This window comes from Capsaspora owczarzaki (assembly GCF_000151315.2).
Source record: "Capsaspora owczarzaki ATCC 30864 unplaced genomic scaffold supercont2.15, whole genome shotgun sequence".
Classification (NCBI taxonomy): domain Eukaryota; class Filasterea; order Ministeriida; family Capsasporidae; genus Capsaspora; species Capsaspora owczarzaki.
Genome location: NW_011887306.1, coordinates 815163 through 837557, shown reverse-complemented (window position 1 = coordinate 837557; position 22395 = coordinate 815163). Strand labels below are relative to the sequence as shown.

General features: G+C 55.3%; 6 protein-coding genes across 6 annotated transcripts; 3 read left to right on the top strand and 3 right to left on the bottom strand.

Annotated features, from left to right (window-relative positions):
* Positions 1-4976: 4976 nt before the first annotated feature.
* Positions 4977-9162, bottom strand: CAOG_07434 (hypothetical protein; the record flags this gene model as incomplete). Its single annotated transcript, XM_004343243.2, has 2 exons — positions 9087-9162; positions 4977-7604 (listed from the first exon to the last, which is right to left on the bottom strand). The coding sequence occupies exon 2, from the start codon at positions 7557-7559 to the stop codon at positions 4977-4979; it is 2583 nt and encodes an 860-aa protein (XP_004343293.2). The 5' UTR covers positions 7560-7604; positions 9087-9162.
* Positions 9163-9538: 376 nt separating this feature from the next.
* Positions 9539-9868, bottom strand: CAOG_07433 (hypothetical protein; the record flags this gene model as incomplete). The annotated part of the gene is made up of 1 exon (XM_004343242.1): positions 9539-9868. The coding sequence occupies one exon, from the start codon at positions 9866-9868 to the stop codon at positions 9539-9541; it is 330 nt and encodes a 109-aa protein (XP_004343292.1).
* Positions 9869-10189: 321 nt separating this feature from the next.
* Positions 10190-13019, top strand: CAOG_07432 (hypothetical protein). The gene is made up of 7 exons (XM_004343241.2): positions 10190-10425; positions 10884-11420; positions 11508-11663; positions 11749-11971; positions 12052-12142; positions 12270-12459; positions 12600-13019. The coding sequence occupies exons 1-7, from the start codon at positions 10284-10286 to the stop codon at positions 12881-12883; spliced, it is 1623 nt and encodes a 540-aa protein (XP_004343291.2). The 5' UTR covers positions 10190-10283; the 3' UTR covers positions 12884-13019.
* A 44-nt stretch (positions 13020-13063) lies between these two features.
* Positions 13064-14490, top strand: CAOG_07431 (hypothetical protein). The gene is made up of 5 exons (XM_004343240.2): positions 13064-13144; positions 13278-13411; positions 13626-13731; positions 13827-13992; positions 14153-14490. Exons 1-5 carry the CDS (start codon positions 13091-13093, stop codon positions 14314-14316), a joined length of 624 nt encoding a protein of 207 aa, XP_004343290.1. The 5' UTR covers positions 13064-13090; the 3' UTR covers positions 14317-14490.
* Positions 14491-14526: 36 nt separating this feature from the next.
* CAOG_07430 (hypothetical protein) lies at positions 14527-15912 on the top strand (the record flags this gene model as incomplete). The annotated part of the gene is made up of 4 exons (XM_004343239.1): positions 14527-15100; positions 15294-15445; positions 15575-15709; positions 15823-15912. 4 exons carry the CDS (start codon positions 14527-14529, stop codon positions 15910-15912), a joined length of 951 nt encoding a protein of 316 aa, XP_004343289.1.
* Positions 15913-15987: 75 nt separating this feature from the next.
* CAOG_07429 (hypothetical protein) lies at positions 15988-22216 on the bottom strand (the record flags this gene model as incomplete). The annotated part of the gene is made up of 6 exons (XM_004343238.2): positions 19199-22216; positions 18845-19082; positions 18608-18743; positions 18032-18501; positions 17725-17937; positions 15988-17612 (listed from the first exon to the last, which is right to left on the bottom strand). The coding sequence occupies exons 1-6, from the start codon at positions 22157-22159 to the stop codon at positions 15988-15990; spliced, it is 5643 nt and encodes a 1880-aa protein (XP_004343288.1). The 5' UTR covers positions 22160-22216.
* Positions 22217-22395: the final 179 nt, after the last annotated feature.

Below are 22395 nucleotides of genomic sequence, written 5' to 3'. Positions count from 1 at the left end.
TGGACATACCTCGATCACAAAAAGCGCACTGCCGTAATAGGGCCAGTCGGTAAACAGAGCTCGGCCTTCATGCCGCGGAGCGCCTGCCACTTGTCCTGGAAATGGCGAACCAGGTGGTTTGTGTTGTTGGCGTTCGCTTCGAGCAAGCGAACGGGAATGAACTCGCGCAAGCAGGATTCAACCAGCTGTTCAATCCGGAGAGCTGAGCTCGATGAAACAGACATGGAACCGGACGAGGGAATGCCCGAATGCATGACGCCTCCGCCTTCCACTGCAAACGAGGACGACGATGACAAGTACGACATGTTGGGCAGCGACTGTGCGACCTGGTGAGATGCATTGAGTGCTTGCTGCTGAGACAGGTTGAGCTGCGATGAGTGCAGCCCAGGAGCCTGCTGTTGAGACCTGGTTTCCATCGCCAACGCGGCAAGAACGAGATCGCCATGCTTGAACTGCGCCTGCAAGGCACCCAGCTCAATCGCATTGCTCTCGGTGACGGGATACTTTCCGTCCATCAGCTGCGCGTGCGCCTGGTGGAAGAGCAAGAGCCGCTCGGGATCGGTCACGGCATCGTCGGGTCCGCCGACGCGGTTGAGGCTCTTAAAGTACAGCTTTCGACGGAAGCCGAGGCGGACGGGCGAGCTGTGCTGGTCGACCAGACCGACTTTGTGTTCGCGAGCCTGTCGCTCCCACAGGCCCAGAACGTCGCCGATGCTGGTGGACGCCTTCAAGCTGCGGTCAATGTTGGTGTGGATCGGATCCCGGCAGAACAGTGCAAATCCTGTCATGCTGGTCGGCCGAAGTCGCAGCTCGCGGTTGAGCATGTTGAGCATCTCCTCCACCGTGGATGCCGGGTCAAAGCCAACAATGTGCTGCTGGCCGCCGGGCAGGAGCACTGGAATGCTCATCGGGAAGGAGTGGTCGTAGGGATTGCGCAGAATGACCGACGCCACCTCCATGCGGCTGGGCCGGTGCGTGCGGTGGCCGTTGGCCTCGGTGCGGCGCACGCAGCGCTGGCAGTACAGGGCAAACTTGCCAGACTCGGTCTTGGTGGTGCCGTGGCGCGTGAGGTGCGTGTTGAGGTACTCGAGGAACTGGCGCGAGGGCAAAAAGATGCCGCAGGCAATGGCCAGGACGTGCCAGCACTGGAGCGTCAGCGACGAGTTGGGGTACGGGTGCTTGTTTGTCTGGCGGATGAGCTGGCAGAAGAGCTCGTTGCGCAGCTCGGGACGAGCAAGGCACTTGGTGATGATGTTTTGCGCGAGCGACAGGTGGTAGTCGACAGCCGTCAAGTCAATGACGACGCCCGTGTACAATAGCAGCGCCTTGAACATGTTGACGGCCTCTTGCTCGAGCTCGCGCGACGGCAGGGTGATGAGAGACTCGGTGATGGGCTCCTTGGTGAACGTCAGGGCCGGGTTGTTGAGGACGGGGTCGTCGGGATTGCCGTCCAGCTTGGCAATCAAGCGCTCCGTCTCGGTGCCAACCTTGGGCTGTGGGGTGTTGCTGGCAATCACAATGTGGTACATCCAGCGATCCTTCTCCTCTGCGCTCTCGGCCACAAAGTGGTACGACGTGTAGCGCGTGCTGATGCCAAAGCAGTGGAAGCTCTCCGCGTCACTCTCGTGGTCGGAATCGTCCGCGGGGTTGATGGTCTCCACCGTAGCCTCCAGCAGGTAGATTTCGCCTAATGGGACGGAATCTTGCGGCGTTCGGTAAAAGTACAAGACCTTGCCGAGCAGGACAAACCATCGTCGCTTGAAGCTGCCGCGCTTGACCTTGGTCATCCAGCCCGAAATGGCAGCGCCTCCGCTCTCGTCGCTCTGCAGCGCGAGCGGGATGGTGGAAGTCCGCTTGAGCACGTTTTGGAGCACCTGGAGCCAGCTCTTCATCTCCGCCTCCGTGTCTGCAGACAAGTAATACGTGCGGCGAGGAGTGAAGATTTCAAACAGGAACTGCTTGCCCAGAGTGTCGTTTCTGAGAACAAACAAACCCAAAAAGAAAAAAAGGATGGGCAAAAAAAGGGAGAGAGATGAGTGAACGACATTTTCGCGACAAGTCGCGCACAAAAACAAAACAAAACAAAACACCCCACACACGCCAACACTACTGCTGCCCCCGCTGCTCACTTTGCAATGCGCGAAAACCCGTTGAGAGGCACGCGGCCGAGAGGCTGGTTTTTGCTGACATCCGACTGCGCCTTGTAGTACATGAGAGTGCGGTCGGCCAGCACAAACCAACGGCGACGCCACGACTTGACCGTGCCGCCCTGCTTGGTCAGGAAGCCGGACATTTCGACCGTCTCCTTGAGCAGGTTTTCGGATGTAAAGACCGAGCAAGTGTTGAGTCGGCGAGCAGCAGCCGATGCTGTGTCGAGGAGGCGTGCAGGAGGGCTGGTGGACAGCGAGGTGGACGCGTCGACCGAGGCGGATCGCGTGATTTTCATTCTGGCCGGGGCTGGGGAGGAAGCGTCCTGGCTGAGCGAGCCGGACGAGGTCGAGGTGACGACCGGATGGCCGCCACTGCTGCTGCTGCTTTCTCCGCCAACATCGTCGTTCGCACCACCGGATGGCTGCTGCAGCTGCTTGATTTTGATGGTGTAGTCTTGTGGCGACTCGTACAAGTCGTCGTTTTGCAGAATGAGCCCGGCTGTGTTGTTGCTTTTCGAGGAGGTTGGGCTGGTGATGAGATTGCGCATGTAGCCAGCGATAATGTCGTCTTGAAGGCCATCCGACTCGTCGGAAGGATGCCGATTGGGTTGTTGGCGACTGTTGCTGCTGCTGCTGCTGCTGCCGCTGCTCGCGCCATTCGCGTGCAATGGAGGGAGATCGGCGACCGGATCATACAAGTGCTTGTCGAGCTGGTGTAGTGGCTGTGTCGTCCCCACAATGTTGCGCGAGAACGACGAGCTGCTGCCAATGCGCTGCGTAATGTTGGTGAGGGCGCGCGCACGGGCCAAAACCGCTGGCTCGACGCCTGCATTGTCTTCAATCCGTCGCAGTTTGTCCTCGAGCGCGCGCAGACGACCCTCTGCATTCTCGGCGTCAGCAGCGGCGTCGTTCAGCAGCTTGCCCAGACGCACCACCTCCTCGGTCGCCGCGTTCGGGGTGCCAGAGGCGACAATCGGCGCCAGGAGCGAGGTTGCCGACTTGTTGTTGTTGTTGTTCTTCTTGGAGACGAGCGCGTAGATGGCTCCCGACGGCGCCTGCGTTGTTGGCAGTCCCGACGACGACGACGACGACGCCGACGACGAGCTCGAGCCTCCAGCAGCTCCTGTGCTTGTCGCTGCTGCTGGTGCAGCGTTGGGTGTTTGCTGCTGCTGCTGCTGCTGCATGCGCAATTGCTCGTGGCGCAGCGCTCTGTTCTCCTGCTCGAGCTGTCCGAGCTTCTTGTCGACGTACTCGCGCACGAGCTTTGCCTTGTTCTCGAACGTGCGCTTCTGCTCATCTGCCTCCTGCGTGGATCGCGCCAGGTGCTGCTGGAGATCGAGCGCCATCCGCTGGCTGTCACGCAGCTGTTGCTCAGTGTGGAGCAGCTTGGACTCGGTCTTGGCTGCGCGGTCTTCCGTCACAAACACGGTGTTTTCCATATCGCGCACCTGTGCAATCCATCATTGTGATTTCATCATTGTGTCGGATGAGGCATAGTCATGAGTATGATGAGCGTTGGTTTTCGTTCCAATGCAATCTTCACTCTCTTCTCTCTGTTTCTCTCTATCTTCTCCCGCTTCCCCCCCCCGCTTCACCCCACTTCCGCCGCCTTCGTTCATTCTCACGCTCGCAGTTCAAGCAACTCAATCATGACAAGTCGCAGACAAGTCGAATGTTGAACCCGATCGACGTGTCTTTTTGATTAACGGACAAGAATGCAACGAGTTTTTGTTTTTTGTGGGTTGGTATGTAATTTGTTTGGCTTAAACAGCAATTAAACTGCTACCAAAGTTCACTCATCGATCGCGCTTTTGCCTTCATTTCCTTCATTTCCATTCACTTTTTTTTTTTTTTTTTTTTTTTGATTCATACTTGCCTTCTTGGAGACCCATTCGCGGATTTTGCCGGCCTGCTGCTGGACGCTCTCGAGGGCCCGCTCGGCCTCCTTGCATCGCAGCTGCCAGTCAATGTTGCTGCCATCGCCACTGCTGCCACCGCTGCCACCGCCGCCGGGATTGGCAGCCATCTCGAGAGAGAGAGAGACAGAAATCAGAGAGCGATAAAAAACAAAAGAAGGGAAAAGACGGAAAAAAAAAAAAAAAGCAAAATTGGAAGGAGAACAAAAAAAAAAAAAAAAAAAAAAACGAGAAAAAACGAGTGAAGCGCGAAACGTGCAAACGTGCAACAAACGTGATGAACAGAAATGGACGAGATGTTAGATCTTCATGATGGGAAGAATGAATTAAAAAGGGGGCGGGGCGGGGAAAGAGATGAGATGGGCAGGAATTAAACCGGATTGGTTGGATACAGTAAATAAGCAGTGTCTGTCTGTCTCTATGTCGGAACCGCTCGCCTCGATGAATCAGCTCAGCTAGAGGTTGGTTTTTGGTGTAGGATGGACAGCAAAAACAACGTGAGGGGACAAGCTTGTAGCAATAACAAAACTTTGTGTATTCAAAAACAAACACAACCAGGTCATAAGAAGTGGGGGGGAAAACCATCGCATTGCGAATAGGGATTGTTAACAATTGGTTTGGGGGGGGGAGCATAACGGAGAATCGAGTAAATCGTAAATGGGAACGAGGGAAGGGGGGAGGGAGAGGAAGAGAGGGAGACAACGAGAAAAACATACTGCACACACAAGCTCACACAAATAAAAAATAACAGAGTTCCAACAGCTGCTGCGACAACATTGAAAGTCGACGATGCAGCGTGGAGCTGGAGCCAGGATATCATAAGAAGCAAAAGAGAAGCAAAAAAAAAAAAAAAAACAAGAGGTGGTGGGGGGGGGGAAGAGAAAGCATAAACAAAAGAAAGTGTCTGCGGTTATTGAAGCGCAAACAAGTCCATGTCGAGACCTGGACCAGCCATCAAGTCCTCGGCCGAGGTGTTGCTAAACCAGAGATCGCCGTTGACGGGCTGGCTGACAGAGTTGCTGATCGAGTCGAGCAGCTTTTCGGCGGTGAGCGCGTCCCAGTCGCCAAGCGAGGTCGAGGACAAGGGTGCCGTGGCAGACAAGGGCAGGAACAGGCCGCTGGCAGAGAGGGCAGAGAGCGGCTGGCTGCCGAACGGCGACATGGACATGGGCATGATGGGGGCTGCTCCAGTGCGCGCAAACAGCTGCTGGTGGCGAGGCTGCTGCTGAGCAGTTCGGCCTTGTTGTTGTTGTTGCGGCGCAGCCTGGCTTTGCTCGAACGGCTTGCCAGCATCGGAGGCAGAGGCATCTTGCATGGCCCACGGCTGGGGCTGCACGCTCATGGCAACGTTCATGCGCGTCAACGCGAGCTGTTGCTGCTGCGCATAGTACTGCTCTTCGGCAGTTTGGCCCATCGACGACACGGACGAAATGCTGGTGATGGCGCTCGAGTCCGAGCCAGTGCGGCGGTGGTGGTAGCCGCTGGGCGAGGTCGAGCCGGCAGGCAGCAGCGTGGAGGAGGACGAGGCTGGAGCAGGCATGGGTGCTGCAGCGGCGCCACTTGCAAACGCAGCAGCAGGAGAAGGGTACATGACACCGTTCGACGCGAAGGGTGCGCCAGTCATGTCCAGTGCCGATGCAGAGGAAGGCATGTGCGACACGGGCAGCGCGAGGAACTGCTCAGACCAAAGCTGCTGCTGCTGCTGGGACGGCATCTTGACCTTGATGGACGAGCGCCTGCGCTTGCTCGTCTGCGCTTGGTCCATGCCAGCAACAGAGGCGGTTTCGGTCGTAAAGGTATCGGCCACGCTGAGCGTGTCGTCACCGACGGTGGCGGCAGTGGTGGAGAGGGCGTCCATGGCGGGCTCGTCATCCTCGTCCTCGTCAGCCTCCTCGTCTTCGTCCTCGTCCGACTCGTCAGAGTCATCGGCATGGCTGTGCTGCTGAGGCGTGTCGTCGGTGCTCATTTGGCGAGAGCGCTTGCGCTGGGTGTCGCCAGTGACAAGCGCGGCAGCCTGGGCAGTCTGGCTGGCGAGCAGAGCAGCCGCTTCGGCAGCCGCGTGCAGCGCGGGATCGTTGCTACCCTCGGCCGCCGCGGCAGCGACAGCGGCGGCAGTTGCGGCAGCTGCGGCGGCAGCCAGAGCCGCTGCAATCGACTTCTTGTTGCGCCTGCGACGCTTGTGGTGGGTGGCCCCGCAGTTGTCGTTCACCGTCCAAAAGTCGCCCTTGCCTGGCTTGTCGCGCGACACGCGCTCAAACCGCCGGTGCAAGGACAAGTTGTGGCGGATGGAATTTTGCCAGCTGCCAGAGTTGTTGCGGTAATAGAGGTAGGCATCCTTGATGTAGTCGTACACCATCGAAAGGGTGAGCGAGCGCGTCGGCGTCGAGTTGAGCGCCTCCTCAATCAACGCAGCGTACGACATTGGCGGCTTGATTTCGCAGTTGCGGTAATCAACACCGTCCTCCAGCGCGACACGCTTGCGGCCGCGCGACAAAAAGTAGTTGTAGCGTCGACCGTCCGGTGCATACTGTGCGCCAAGAAGATGGGCGTTGTTGGATCGAGTTGCTGGAGCGGCGGCCGCGCTGGTGGTGGTGGTGGTGATGCTGCTACTGCTGCTAGTGGGGGCGATGGGGGCAGCAACAGATGCATCCGACGCGGCGGGCGAAGCGGCAGCCGAGCTCGAGCAGGATGGCGCCATGCCGCCCATTCCGGCCGTGGTGTCATCCATGGGAATGGACGTGGAGCTCTGAGCGAAAGGGAGACTGCTGGATCCGCCAAACGGCGCGTAAAGGGCGGGATTATGTGTCAGCAGACTATTGTTGCCAGTGATGGCAGCGCTGCTCATCAGCATCATCTGATAGTGCGGAGCCAGCAGCGAGTACTGTTGTGACAGCAGTGGTTGTGCTGATTGTTGCTGTGGTTGTTGGAACTGTGCATCAAAGAGCAGTGGTGGTTGCTGCTGCTGCTGCTGCTGCTGTGCAAAGGGGAACATGGAGAGCAGCGACGAGTTTTGGAGCTGCATGTGGAGCGGCAGCGTGAAGGGTGCGAGCGTCTCTGGCTGCTGCTCGTCGCCTTCGGGGATGGTGGAGGCCGAGGGCTTGCGACCAGCGCGCTTGCGAGGCTTCATGGCGATCTGTGGCGCATTGTTTGTTCCAGGCAGCGCATTCAAAAAGGCCGAGGTGGACTCGACCATGGCGCTGTTTGCGGCGCCCATAAAGACAGAGTCGCTGTTGGCGGGTGTTGCTGGCAGCATCATCGAGGCGTCCTCGGTGCTGACAACGATGCGCGGCAGCCCGCCCGAAACGACAGCGGCGACGGCGGCAGCGGCAGCCGTCTTGGATGCACGCGCGGGTCGCTTTGGGCTGCTGCTGCTGCTGCTGCTGCTGCTGGCGACGATCGCGGACGACGTCGAAGCAGTCCTGCCACGACGACTGGGCGCAGCAGCGAGCGAAGGGAGGTCTGTTCCGACCGAGAATGCGGATGATGTGCTCATCGCTGAAGAGAAGGAAAAAAATCTCACGAGTGAATCAAAAAGTACCTGTCAATACATCAGAGAGCCAGAGCAGGGTGAGTGAGTGACAGAATCATTTGAGCGGGAAAAATCGGCTGAGAACAAAAAAGCTGAGAACGGCAGATTTTGGCGCCTTTTTCGTGTTTTCCTCCCCTTCCCCCTCATCCTTCTGTTTGCGTTGCATGAATGCAAATCTCTGAGATGTCTTGTAATTGGGGGGTTTTTGTCTGCGGTTGGGCCTTTTTTGGGTGTTTTGATGACGTTCTGTATGAGCTTTGCATTGGGTTTTTGATTTTTGTATGGAGGCTGCATTGGGCTTGCTTCTCCAATGGATCTTCATACAAACGAAGGTTATTTCGGGAAACGAGCCTTACAAGCCCCGATTAGGAAGGCTGTTTTTCGGATCGTTCTTTTTTGATTTCGCGCGCTTTTTGATTTCTCTCTGCTTTTGGTGCTCTTCTGCGTCTCCTGCGGCTGGTGCTGCTTGTGCTCCTGCTGCGTGCTGCTTGGCCGGAGGGCTCCACAAAAGCCACAACGAAGGCAGAACGCAATGAAACCGAACAAAACAAAAAAGAAGCCGACGCGATTGCGCGCGAGCCGCAGCCGATTGGCTCGCCCTCCCTCTTCCGCCCTTCCACACCCGCAGCCTCAACACCCTCCTCGGAGGAAGAGAAGGGGGAGCAGGACGCACTCGCAAAACGCCATGCACCAGCCAGCGACGCGGCAGGCAACCGACACGCCCCAAAGGCTTGAGAAAGCGACGGTACTGGCGCAAAAACCGTTGGAAACAAAAATACACTCAAATGCTAAACCGTCGCCCCCTCACAAAAAAACGAGGGGTTGGAAGAGCGCGTTGCGATGGTTTTGGTTTTGAGGTTTTGGACGCAGCAAGCAAGCGAACATTGGGGGCAAACGGTGGGGGCGGCTGAGCAGTCGAGCGACGATGACAGCAAGAAAAAGCCGGCGTCGGCAAAGAGACACACATGTTGCATTGGACCAAAAAATAAATAAAAAATAAAATAAAATAAAAAACGCCGACAATCGTCTCTGCTGCTCGCACTCGATGTCGTCACACACACACTGCTTTGGCTTTTGTTGCCTCCAGAAAGCAGTATGAAACGAAAGCTTTGCGAAGATCGCGCATCGAGAAAACACGAATCGACACGAAGCCAAATATAAAGAAGAAGAAGATTACGAAAAAGAACTCGACGACAGACGGAAGCTCTTGCTCGCCGTGCTCTCTCTCTCTCTGCTCCTCTGCTCCTGACATCCATTCACCACAAGATGGCAGTGTATCACTTTGGACAAACATAACGTGCTGCTTTTTGCGGATGCGACGATGATCGAGCAACACACAAGACTCGGGCTATTCCATGGAAAAAAAACCCCTTTTCGTAGAAGCGGTATTGAATCATCCATCGGCCGACATTGGATGCTTTTGGATCGCTTCCGCCCGCCGGACCCTTTGCTCGACATAATAAAGTATAAAGCAGTGCCATTTCGCCTTACACGTAAAACTTTCAAGCAAGAGTCAAAAACAAAGGGAACTGCTGGAAAAAAAAAAACGCAAAAAAACAATAAAAAGAAAAAGAAAAAAAAAAGAGTGAACCCAATTTGGGATGCGGTTTGTAGATTTACGGCCTCGAAACCGCCAAGTTCTGCAATCTGTGCTGTGCATGACACACTGAATACTAGACAGTACTTGTCGCATATACTCCAGTCGTATTGACAGTTAGCGCTTCGGCTCAAGGTGGGAACAACTGGCTCCCAAATCTCTTCAATCCCTTGGCTTTGCGCGAAAATCTCTTGGCTGATGGGGCGACTTTCAGCCCGCGCCACTTTGTTCGTATTGAGGTTTGACAGATTCGTGCTTCATAGCTGCATGCATTTTTCATCTGTATCAACGAGACAACTCACCCGATGGCAGTGCACGCCTAGCTGCGAAAGAGAACATCCTTCGCTCACGATCCGTAAAAGTCGTTCGTTTCGAGGAACTCTTCGCGCGTCTGCTGCAGCTTGAACGGAGCAATGAATGCAGTCATGGCCTTCTGCAGGTCGGGCAGGGAGATTGGCTTGGTTGTCTGCAGCGAATAGTGATCGCTGTGCTCGTGCAGCAGAGTGAGCCCGGCGGGAAGTGGCGTGCCAGCCGGGATCTTGTACAGAATGCAGTTGCCGCGCCAGTTGCAAAGGACTTCATGCAGCGTCGGGCTGGCTGCGGGACGGAGTGACGCACCGTTGGGGCCAAGAAAATCCGGTCCTTCGGCAGCCGTCGGGACTGAGCTTGAGATCATACGAGCGGCCAGTCCGGAACGGTTGCAGCTTGACATGGGTTGTTGCCTGCATGCGGATGAGCGTCACGGGCACCGCAGCAAAGCGGCCGATCAACGGACGAGCAACAGCCATGTAGTAACTGTCAAAAGACTAAGATATCGCTGGTTTTTGGTGTTTCCTTCTGTTTGTTCTGCTGTTGCTCGTCTTTCGTGCCCACTCGCCACAAAGACACGCAGCAAAGAGTCAACAGGGAAGTGGGATGATCAGACATCACAATGCCGTCGTTGCTCAGCCAAAATCCCCATTCTTCACTTGCTCCTATTATTTCGCAGCTCACTCCATCTCTTTGTTTTTTTTTTTTTTGTTTTGTTTTTTTTTTTTTTTTTTTTGTTTTTTTGTTTTCCCCCCTTCTTTTATTTCTTCTCTGCACCCACAATGTCTTCCAGCAGGACTGCTCCGTTCGTCCTCGTCGTGGTCATTGCCGCTGCCGCTCTTTCTGCCGCTCTCACTGCTGCGGACGCCCACGCATCGGTTGGCTCTGGGCTCCACCGCCGCGCCATGCCGCCGAGCTCATCAGGTACAGAGTTCCCCTCTGGCCGCCAACGCCCACCGAGCTCCTCAAGCTCGTCACACAAATCCGCTGGTCGCCCGTCAAAGTGGAGCGTGGCGGAATGGCGGGTTTTTATTGGCAGTAGTCTGCGCTTTTTCCCTTTTCCCGTTTGCGCACTCTGTTTGCAAGCTCGTGGTTTTGCACGTCTCACTTAAAGTCACTCGCGCGGCCGAAGCGAGGCGGACGTGAGTGGGGGGGGGAGGAAGGAGGAGACCGCATTCAAAAATCCAATACAAACCCCAATACAAACAAGCAAGCAATCCTGGCGGGTGGTCGCTCTGCCTTTTGAAGTGGATGGTGGATGGAGTGCGTATCAGCATGAATGATCTGAATTCGTGCTCATCCGGGCGCTCGGAAGACAAAGGAAGGGGGTCGAGTGCTCTCGTTGGAACTAACCTCACTCTTGTTGCTCCAACCCCTTGCAGCAGCAGCAGGCAACCCGAGCCCGAGCACGCTCTATTGCGGCGTCTGCGAGGCTGGCATTGACGCTATTGAAACCAACAAGACCGACACCGAAATCATGGACGATCTGCGCAAGGTCTGCACAAGCGTCTTGCCAAAGGCGCTCGCGACCGACTGCGTGAAGGGCATTGACGACATGGCAAAGCTCGTCGGCTCGCAGGACCAGGGCATCCTCGTCAAGTACTCGACATTTGCACTTTGCTCCATCATGGGTGCGTGTGCGTTCGACTGCTGCAGCACGCCGTTCACTCCAGAGCAAATCCACATTGCCGTCGCCGGAAACAACTCGCGTGACATTTCCGTCCAGTGGGTCACGCTGCAGGAGGTCTCCAACGCCTCCGTCATCTGGGGCACAAGCACAAACTCGCTCACCAACTTTGCGCCAGCCACCGCCCACCCCATGCAAATTTACGGCTGGCGCGGCGTCATTTACCGCGCCGTCATGACCAACTTGGCGCCTGCCACGACCTACCACTACCGCGTGGGCTCCTTTACCGACAGTGAGTTGCTAGCTGGCGCCCGTGTCTGTGGTCGTGTGTCTCTGGTTGGTTTTCACGGATGTGTGTGCGTGTGAAAAATGTGTGCAGAGCAATTCTACCCTCACCCGGCCGGCAGCCAGCCAGACCTCAAGTTCACAACCGAATCTGTCGAGCCCTATCCCGTCCGTGTTGCGTGCGTGGGCGACATTGGCGGCGACGATCCATCTGACTTTACCGTCCTCCGCATTGCCGACGGAATTAACAGTAAGCAGAGGAAAATAGCACGAACGAGACTCAAAAAACACAAGGCGCTCACTCACACTCTACCGCTCCTTTTTTTTTTCGAAAGGCGGGCTGTTCAATCTGTCGCTGTTCGACGGAGACTTGAGCTATGCTGATGGCGTCGAGTTCATTGAAGACATGTACCAGCGCAAGATTGAGGTTTTGGCCGCCTTCGCCCCGCACATGACTGCACCTGGCAACCATGAAGGCTTTACCGACTTTATCACCTACAAGGCGCGCTACAATGTTCCGTATGAAGAGAGCGGGTCGACGGATCCTCTGTACTACAGGTGAGAAATGTTTGCGTTGTTGTCGATGATCTTTCCGAAACGCCTTTGCTCATCTTTGGCTCCTCTCCAACACGCGCAAGCTTCAACTATGGTGGCATTCATTTCATCAACTACAACACCGAGGGCCCGATGGGCATTAGCATTGGCGATATTCAATCCAACACTCCTCAGGTTTGTTTGCACCAGTGTTCCCTTTTTCGTTTTTGCTAAGATCGGCGTGCCTTTCGACGAAAAGTCTCCATCCCACGGCTTCATGACCTCACTGTTGTGCTGCTTGTCTCTCAAACAAAACCGTTAGTATCAATGGCTGTTGAACGACCTGATTCAAGCCAACAAAAACCGCGACAAGCAGCCCTGGATTGTCGTGTCGGGTCACCGTGCTCTGTACTGCTCGGCCAACAAGGAAGACTGCCAGACCCTGTCGGAGCTTCTTCGCAAGGATTTGGAAGACCTGTTCATGCAGCAAAAGGTCGACATTGTCATGCAAGGTGAGCAGCGCACTTTGGTTTTTTTTTTCCTTTTTGGTTTGTTTGTTTGTTTGCTTGCTTTTTTTTCAAGCTGCTGCGGCGGCGGTTTCACAATCTGATCTCATCAGCGATTTTCATCTTCCTTTTTGATCGTTGGGTAGCCCATTTGCACTACTACGAGTGCTTCTACCCGACGTACAACAGCACCAAGATGGGCAACGACTTTAACAACCCCAAGGCGCCCGTGTACATTGTCAACGGCGCTGGCGGCAACAAGGAGCACGTCACTGGCTTCCCGAGCACCTTCCCCGACATTGTGGCGGCGGCTTATGGTGTCTACGGCTACGGTGTGCTGACTGCTCACGACGCTTCCAACCTGCAATGGCAGTTCTACGAAGCTCAGTCCAACTCCATCCTGCACGACATTACCATCACTCGCCCCTAGAGGGTTTGGCCTTTTTTTACTGATCCCTTGGGCAAGGGGGAGGTGTAGTACGTACTGTAGTGTTTGATGTTGAAAATGTGGTTGACTTGATGGGTTAAATACACAACAACCAAGCACCAGTCCATCACTGTGATCATTTTACACTTTTAATTTTCGATTACAGTCTTATTTGGTTCCTGGTCAGGTTCAGTCTTTGAGCAGTTCGCAATGGTGGATGCAGCGCACGCGCTCGAGTTCATGTTGCTCTGTGGCCGGCTCAAGGTCTGAGCAACGCAGCACACACCGACAATGCTTTATTGTGTCTTAGTGCTGCTTTTTGTAATATCTGTTTGACGTTCAAAGCTCATGCATGCATGCGAATTCTGAATGCTGATGCTGATGCTGGCTGGGTTAGGCGACGCCAAGGACGGGGTGGGTCAACCACGGCGTGAGGCACCCGGAGAGCATCGCCGACCATATGCACCGGATGAGTCTGATGGCCATGATTGTGCCCGACCAGATCGACGGCCAGCGGTGCGACCGAACAAGGTGAGGTGGGGATTGGGGAGAGGGGTGGAGTTGGCAGCAGCAACGAAGCTCAGACTCGGAACTGAGATGAAACATGCAAGATCAAACGTACATGCTGACCGGAGCCGATGATGTGCGAATTTTTGGGGAAATGGATGGAACTGAGATCCTTGAGGGGGAAAGCAACGGCTCGATTCTGGTTTCTGATCTGAGCAAATTGGACTTGTCGTGACAGATGCGCCAAGATCGCAATGGTACACGACCTGGCAGAGAGCATTGTAGGAGATATTACGCCAGGCGATGTTCGAGTTACAAAGCAAGAAAAGGAAAAGCTCGAACGAGTAAGGTTTTGTTCGGTTTTGGGGTTTTGCTCGTTGAACCGGCAGGAATATGTGCATACTGACGAGAATGAACTGCTGCGCACGAATCGAATCAGGATGCAATGACTCGTATCTGCAACGAAACGTTGCAAGGATCTGCGCAAGGACAGGAGTTGCTCGCACTTTGGGAAGAGTACGAAGCCGCTTCCACCGTCGAGGCGCGTGTGGTGAAGGATCTCGACAAGTTCGACATGATTTTGCAAGCGTGGGAGTATGAGCAATGTGAGGGGTATTGTGCGTGATGGTGTGTTGTTCGAGTTCAAACAAGGGCAAACGCAAGCCCGCTGTTCAAAGTCTGCCCCGTTCTCTTTGAGCTCACACCCCGCCGTTTTGTACTTTGGCGTTGCTATGGACCCAATGACTCTGGCTCTGACTCTGATAGCTGACGCACGACCTCTTGAGCTTCAGCCGTTTTTTGACTCGACCAAAGGCCGATTCACCACGGACTTTGTCAAGCCACTAGTCGACATGCTCAATCAGAAGCGCCAGCAATCAGCCGCAGCAACAGCAACATCTTCAGCCGGTTCCGCAGAACGGCAAACTTGATGCCAAAGTGCGACGTGTTGCACACCCAACGATCAAACGTCGACGAGATGGTTTGCTTTTGGTGCTTTTGTGCGTTGTTGTTGGGGGTTTTTTGGTGTTAGGCAAGCGGATTGTGATTTAATAAACAAAAGCAAGTCATTTCATACGTGTTCACTTGACTTGCCGAATTTAGAACTCTGGCACTCCTCCTCAAAAACTCAGACACCACAAATGCCGCCGCCAGTCAAGTCGTCTACTGCCGCAGCAGCCTCCACTTCATCCAGCTCTAGCACTAACACACGTCCGTCGTCCAAGCGAACGCACGCTGAATCTGCCGCTTCGGACGCGCTCGAAGCCGATCCCGAGACGACTGCTGCTGCGACCAAGACGCAGCCGCGCGTGGTGACGAGCCAGTCGGGCTTCCGCAAGACGGTTCGCGAGGGCGACGCTGCAGCTGCAGCAGCAGACCAAGCAGATCGAGCATCGAGCAAGTCGTCCTCCAAGGACAAGAAGTCGTCCTCCAAGGACAAGGACAAGGCCAAGGACAAGGACAAGGCCAAGGACAAGGGGAAGGACGGATCCACGCGGCGACGACCAAAGCCAGCCGGCGCAAGTGCTGCTGCAGGTAGTTCTACTACTGCTGCTGCTGGTGGTGGTGCAAGCAAGGACAAGGACAACAATGGCGACGCGGAGGAATCGCGCAAGAAGCCGAGGCTGGACAAGGACGACGATCAGGAAGAAGGCGAAACGGACGCCAAAGCAAAGTCGCCCGCGGCTGCAAAGGCGCGCTATATCGTGTTTATTGGTAACAAAACCCCAACGCAACATCTAACAATTGCGCATTGAACGAATGTGCAGATCAGCGTTTGGATCCGGCGGCAGGAGAGGGGGAAGGGTGGAGATGATCTCGACAACTGACCCCCAAACACACTTTGTCCGAATCTGTGGTTGCCGTTGGCTCATGTTTGCGCTCTGCTGGTGTTCTCAAACTTGAACAGGAAACCTCCCATACACGGCGACAGCAGACGATGTCCGATCCTTCTTGTCGCCGTGCGGTGAGACGGACGCCGTTCGCATGCTCACAAACAAGGCAACGGGCGAGTCCAGGGGTTGCGCATTCGTGGAATACTCCAATCAAAAGTCGCTGCAAGTACGTGGTGGGATTTTTTGCAGTGACAAGGGAGAAGGGACAGACAACAGAGCGCACGATGCAAACTTGCACTGGAAATTCGCCAAAAACTCAACAGCCAAAAACTCGTTTGCTTCTAAACCCCCATAGAAAGCACTGAGGTACCACGGTATGGCCTTCGGAGATCGTGAAGTGCGTGTAGAGTTGACTGCAGGAGGCGGTGGTAAGGGCAAGGCCCGTCTGGACAAGATTGCTGCCAAGAAGGACTCTATGGCAGAAACGCGTGTACGTACTCAATCAACTTCAAACGCGACTTGACAAAGAGTGAGCGGGGGGGGGGATAGTTGCTTTATTGCACATGCTCTCATTTGCCTCGTGGGCTTTGTCTGTGTTTGTAGCGAAAGCAACGAGTGGCATCGCTCAAAAAGATGGAGAAACGGCAAAACGCCGCCCAAAAGAACGCCGCCTCGGGTGAAGGCATGCAATAAGAGACGCAAACGAGTGAATGATGCATTTTGTTGTTGCAAATACACCAGTACAATGTCAATTTTTGCACCAATCCACTACACGCTCGATTCTTGCGGCTCGTCCGCAGCACCATGTTGGCCACTCGTGGCCGCAGTGCTAGAGTTGGACTCGCTATGCACATTGAGTTTTGCTGCTGCGGTCGCAGCAACCACGTCGCTCGAGGGTGTGGGAATGATTGGCAACTCGGACGAGGTTGACGCGTCGGGAGAGAAGGTTTCGAGCTCAATGTCGCCAAACTCGCTACCACTTGGAACAATACCGGGGCTGGCATCAACAACATGAGATGCACGACTGTTGGATGAACGACCACTCTCGACAGTCGCAGTCGCCCGGCGTACAAACAAACCCAGGTCGGACGCCCAGCGAAGCACAGTGCGTGCACCAGCTTGCATCCACGACGCCATGCGACTCCCCGACCCCTCCGAGGTGATTAAAGAAGAAACAAAGATCGGGTAACCGATGGGGAGATCGCAAGACTGGTTGATCAGGTTACGCAAGAGCGGTTTCATTTGCTGGATGGAGCCACGCTCCTTGTTGTGGTTGCGCAAGTAGACAATTTCTTGTTGCTGGCCGGCCCACAAGCCCACCACGCTCTCCTTGTTCAACTTGATGAGTCGAAAGTTCAGGTGCCGCATGTTGAGCCGAAGGACAAAGAGATCGTTGCTTCCGTCCGCCATGGACGAGCCTTCCTGCGACGTGCGACGCAGCGTCAACAGCTGCGTCTGGTGCGTCACAATTGCTTGGCGCCACTCCTTGTCGTACTCGCTGCAAACCACAATGTCGGTCAAATCTTCCGTGATGGTGTCGTAGAGAAGCGTACTGTCCGTGTACTCTTCCATGTATACGAAGTGATCTTGATGGAGTTTGAGCGCGATGCGAGCACTGCGCGTAACGACGGTGGGCAGCAAGGAGGGCGCGTCGTGCATCCACACGTCGTGGTAGTACCAGGGCGCGGCTTGGCCGTCGAAGAGCTTGTGGAAGCCTCGAATGAGGGGGTCGCCAGTCGATGGTAGAGGCCGCTCCCCTGGCCGGCGCTCGCGCGAGTACAGCATGCGTCGGGCGAAGAGGCTGACGCGGAAACAAAACCGAATCAACAAAATGGATGCCGACGAGAGTTCCGGTTTGTTGCGGAGCTCGGCCAGCATTCGTCCAGCCGTTGTCTCGCTACCAGCGGATGTGAAGGTGCTGCTTCGCTCAGCACAGTGTAATGTCCAAGCGCGAAACTTTAAGGCGAACAGGCCCAACGAAATGCCAGCGCCGTCGTTCTCCCGGCTTAGCGATGGCATGTACCGATCCTTGTCCACGTAGGTGTTGGTCATTTGGTCCATGGTCGAGCGAATCGATGGGTTGTCGAGCCACGCAACCACTTCTGGCGATTGCACCACCAGATAGATGATTGCTTGCTGCATAAAGCGCATGAGCAGGATGCGGTACTCAAACATCTGGAACATGGCCGAAGCTGGATTGAGAGAAATGCTGTATGCACGAAGCGAGTACTCGGAATTGATCAGCTCCCAGGTATTCCAACGCGCCGCGAGTGCAGAGTTGACCGCCATCAAGCCCGGAGGCCGCCCAACATTCTTGAAGCAGAGCATGCCGCGTGCCGACGTCGAGATGTCTTGGTTGATTGCTTCCAGCTCGCGTTGCTGGCAGTAGGTACCTGATGCGCAGAGCGCAGGACAACACAGTTGTGCGTTTTTTGGAGAATGGGGAATGAGCTGTTTTTGCGGTGAACGTTGACGCAACACATTCGTTTCACAACAATTCCTCACCTTTAAACTCGAGACCTCGAAGCTGAAAGGTAAGATACCCGTGGCCGAGTTGAACAATGTGAACGATGGCAGTCAAGCTATCGTTAAAGAGCAGGAAAATATCGCCCACTGTCAAGTCGCCCCATCGACCGCGAGAAACATCATCATAGAGTGTGCTCTTGAGTGACTGCGCTAGCTGCTCGTAAAACACGCTATCGAGTTGGTTGGCGTCACCTGTCACGCCAACAGAGACACGCGTTAGACACACAGCGATGCACAATCCATCTTGCGCCGTTCGCTTCACAAAAATTCGCAACTTGGCTCGTACCAACGTCAATCCTGGATGCAGCCGAGCTCGCATCGTTGGCACCGGATTGTGACGCGTAATCGCGCTCCCAAAATTTAAGAGGGCGAACGTAGGAGGCGAGGAACAGAGAGCTCCCCATGAACGGCAGCAGAGGCGATTGCAGCAGGGCCGACACGGCAAGCGTGATCAGCCCCATTGCCGCATGCGGAAGGGAAAGCGGGAAAAGAAGGAGATGGGTGGCAGAGCCCCATTGCCTCGTCCATGGCACGAAATACACAAGGACAAACTGGAAGCGTTTGAAAAGATCATAAAACTTGACGACGACCACCGAAATGACAAACGTGTCGACAAGCCGCGTTTCCGAGTGGCCGCGATAGTCGTAATTGAATACGAGATACGCAAACGCAACCGTGACAAAGTGCCACTTGGTGTGTGTGAACGCCGACCGCACAAGCTTGAACATGCACATTGCAATCACCAGCATTGCGCCGCTGAATACATCATGAACGGGGGGTTGTCAGTCAGTGATTGCAGCCACAAACCGAAGCAAACAAAAAAGACCTGCCAGCACGAGCGCAAAAGGTGTGATAAACTCACAGATCGCCAAATTTCAGACGCAGAGACGAAGCAGCAATGCTCGCCATGCAGGTGTACAGGAGAGGGTACAGGAAGAAGCGTTCAAAGCCGACGCCAGCGCGGTAGAGCCTTTCAAACCACATGAGTTTTGCGCTCCCTACAAGTCAGACCACAGAGTGAGCAGAGTGAGAAGTGGGGAAAATAACTGCAACCAGGTTCAAAAGTAGCCAAAAAAACAGCAAAAAGCCCATTTCGTACCATGAGCCTCAAACTGGGCAAATTCGGCACTCTTGAGAATGGGACGTAAAAACCACAAGAACGGGTAGCGGGTTCGGAGTTGTGGCAGCACATAGTGCAGCACAAACCCAACGACAAACGACGCAACGGTCAAAATATCCATTGTCGTCTGATACGTGAAGACGGTCGTCAGGTGACAAACCCAGAAAATGAGAAAGAATGCACCAGAGATTGATCCGTGCAATGCGCACTGGTACAGCTAGATTGAGGGTAGAGTAGAGCACCAAGTCAGTTTAAATTGCGATAACAAAGGCAACACGAAAGAAACGAAAACCACCGTTCCGCGAATCGCAACCAAGACTGCACAAAACTTACCAGCTTGGATCGAGCATCGCTCGGCTGGTCAAGAAGCACCTTCCATTCACTCAGCTCGAGCTCGCGACTGCTGATCAAGAACGAAAGAGCTACAGCTGCGCCGGCAGCTGCAGAGAGTGACACGTCCGGCTCGGACAATGACACTGGGTTGGTGGTGAGCGAAGAGAGCCCAAGCGCAAACACGACTGCTACAGCTGCAGCATCTTTGGCAAGCGCAATGGCAGCCAAGGCCAGCGACTTGCATCCAGTGCCGCCAAATATCAAGATATGCACCTGCTCGGCGAGATAGAGAGCGAGTGTTCGGACGTGGGCCAGGAAACCAATCGCAAAAGCCAGTGGCATCACCAAAATGAAAAAGCGAATGCCCGAAAAGAACACTTGCATTGCTGCGGTCGAGCGCAAGGGTAGACCGTACACGACAGGAGAATCGTACGTGTTCTTCTGCTGCATCTCACGGTCGAGGATGAGTAAGATGGCGCCAAAGGTAAGAAAGTAAAAACTTCGGTGGAAAGGCGCGCCGCGGCTGCTGGCCTCCGGTGCAGAGGACGCGGCATCGAGTTGCACGGGCTTGAGCAAGGAGAAATGGCAGCCAGCCACTACAAAGCAGAGGAGCACGATTTCAAAGTTGGCATAGAATGCTGAAATGGCCAACGCCACATACGCGACTGCGGCAGCCACGAGAACTGCCAAAAGCCCAATACTCCAGTGCCGGTCACGGTCAATTGTCGCCAGCAAGTCGAGGCGCTTGAACGACACGGCCAGAGGAAGTTGAAAGCCGAGCAGGTGCCATCGCGTCGGTGCCTCTGGTTTGGGTGCAACTTGCGCCAGCGCATCCGGACGGATGGCATCATCAGGCTCTGTGTAACTTTCGTGATCGTCATTCTCTTCCGGAGGACGAAACTGAGACCCTCTTCGGGATCTGGCGGCGGTCGACGCCGAGCGGACAGGAAGAGCATAGGTCGTGTTGACATCGTTTGGATCGTACCTCCACCGGCGGATGGGCTCATCTCGCGACTCTGCCGTATCGCCGCGACTGCCAAGGCCACGAGGGGCGTGGCTGGAACGTTCGGATGGGCGAGAGACAGACGGGCCGTCCGTCGCGACAAACCCGTTTCGCCGCCTGCGCTCGATAATGTTGGTGGGCAGAGAAAATGTCTGGTCGGGGTCTGGTGGGCTATCTCGTGCGGTAGCATCCGTAGTGTGGGTTGTTTGACGAGTGCGCTGGCGCATTCGCTCAAATCTCCGATCCGACTCGTCGTCGGTATCCAAACTCTCCTCATTGTCGCTTTTTCTCGAGTGTGCCTCGGACTCGGACGAAGAAGTCGAGCTTATCCGCGCAAGACGGATTTCAGGGAGAGGCTCGGTTGCGTGAGCCTCGGCGGCGAACACGTACATCTGAATGTCGCCATTCTCGTCGATAAACGTATGGATGGCGCCAGCAGTGCTGTCATCGGCACCAGTGGCAATGTGCAAGCGCGACTCGGTGTCGTCATTCCACTGGTGATGGTCAGACGGATGGTGTGCGTTCACGAGTCCTCGCAGGCGTGCCAAATCGCGGCGAGCATCAGCAAACTCGGCAGCTGGGTCAATGTCCTCCTCCGCGAAGGCGTGGATGTCCGAGTCTTGCACCAACGGCAGGGGTACTTGATCGTCGGCGTGACCACTGGCGTCGGCAATAGAAATGTCGGTGATGTCCTGCTGTGCGTTGTCGTGCTCGTCGCTGCTTGTGGGCGTGTCCTCCCCAGTGTTGTCAGCCTGTCTTGCCCGCCGTGCTAGATACTCTTGGAAGATGTGATCGTCAGCGCCATCTGGATTGGTGTACTGGCTGCCGCTATCGCCATCCTCGCCCGCTGCTTCTGCTGCTGCTCTTGATGATGTTGTTGTTGCTGCTGCTGCTGTTGAAGAAGCAACGGACGCCAGTACGCGGTTCAAAGCATCCTCCAAATCTTCATTGTCACCAAAGTGATAGGCGACACGACTGGCGTTCTGCCGATCGCCGGCGGAGGTGGCAGAGGGAAACGACATTGCAGCTGCCCGCCGATCGGTCGGCCCTCTTGCCGCTGTTGTTAGCGCAGAAGTCGAGCGTCCGACGACAGGTGATCCATTCGATCGCTGCCGCACGGCTCGTTGCCTGGATCTCGAGAATGCTCGCTGGCGGTTTCGTCTGGTGGCTGTGTGCACCTCGTCATTGTCCGATTCATCGTCTTCATCTTCATCATTGTCATTGTCGCCATCCTCGGACGACGACGACGATGATGATGATGATGATGATGATGATATTGCATTGTGGGCATTGTTGTGCGAATCTTCTACACCTTCGCTGTGACTACTCTTGTTTTGCGCAACCACAACAATGGCTCGCGATGCCCGATCGTCAGATGCAGCTGGTCGAGTTCCATCCATCGTAGCAGTAGTAGCAGTGGTTGTCGTCTCAGAAGTCGGCTCAGAAGTGCCCGCCATGTCTGAGATTGGCTTCTTCCGAGTTGCATTGCCATTGTCCTGTTCCAGGCCATCGATCTCGTCGTCATCGTCGTCATCGTCGTCATCGTCATCACCATCGTCACCATCATCGTGGTGTTGCTCAGGGTCAGCAACGGGCGCTTCGGCGGCGTTCTCGCTGGCTTTGGCTTGAGCTTTGGCTTGCCTTCTCAGTCGCCTCGCTGCCTTCCGCTTGGCCCGCGCGCCGTCCTCGCCGTCGAACGCATCGTGAAGCGTATGGTTGACGTACTTGATCAGGCCGATGAAGGCGGCGGCAATGGCGGCGTAAAACCCGGCGTTCACTGGGTCGCTGGGGTCGCCGAGCGCCGAGCACAGCGCGAGCGGGAGCACCAGCAGCGCCAGCCACAGGTACACTTGCAGCAGCATGCTCGCCATGCCAATGTGCATGTCGGGGAAGAGCCCGCCCGTCAGCGACGGAACCAGTCCCCGCGCCAGAAACACGCCAATGTTCGCCCAACCCATTTTAGGACGGTTTCCCGACTTTTTCTCAGAAATTCAAACAACCGAATCCAAAAAAAATCAAAGATGCTGCGATTTTGTGAGGGTGGGGCTTGAAGGGGGTTTTGGGGTGTTTGGGGTTGGGGAGAATGGCGAAGAGCAAAGATTACTCGTGCTCGACGTTTTGCTCTCGTCTGGCCAAGAACAATGAAGACTGCAGCAACCATTTATTGTTCGCCTTTTCTACTCCTGACAAGTTG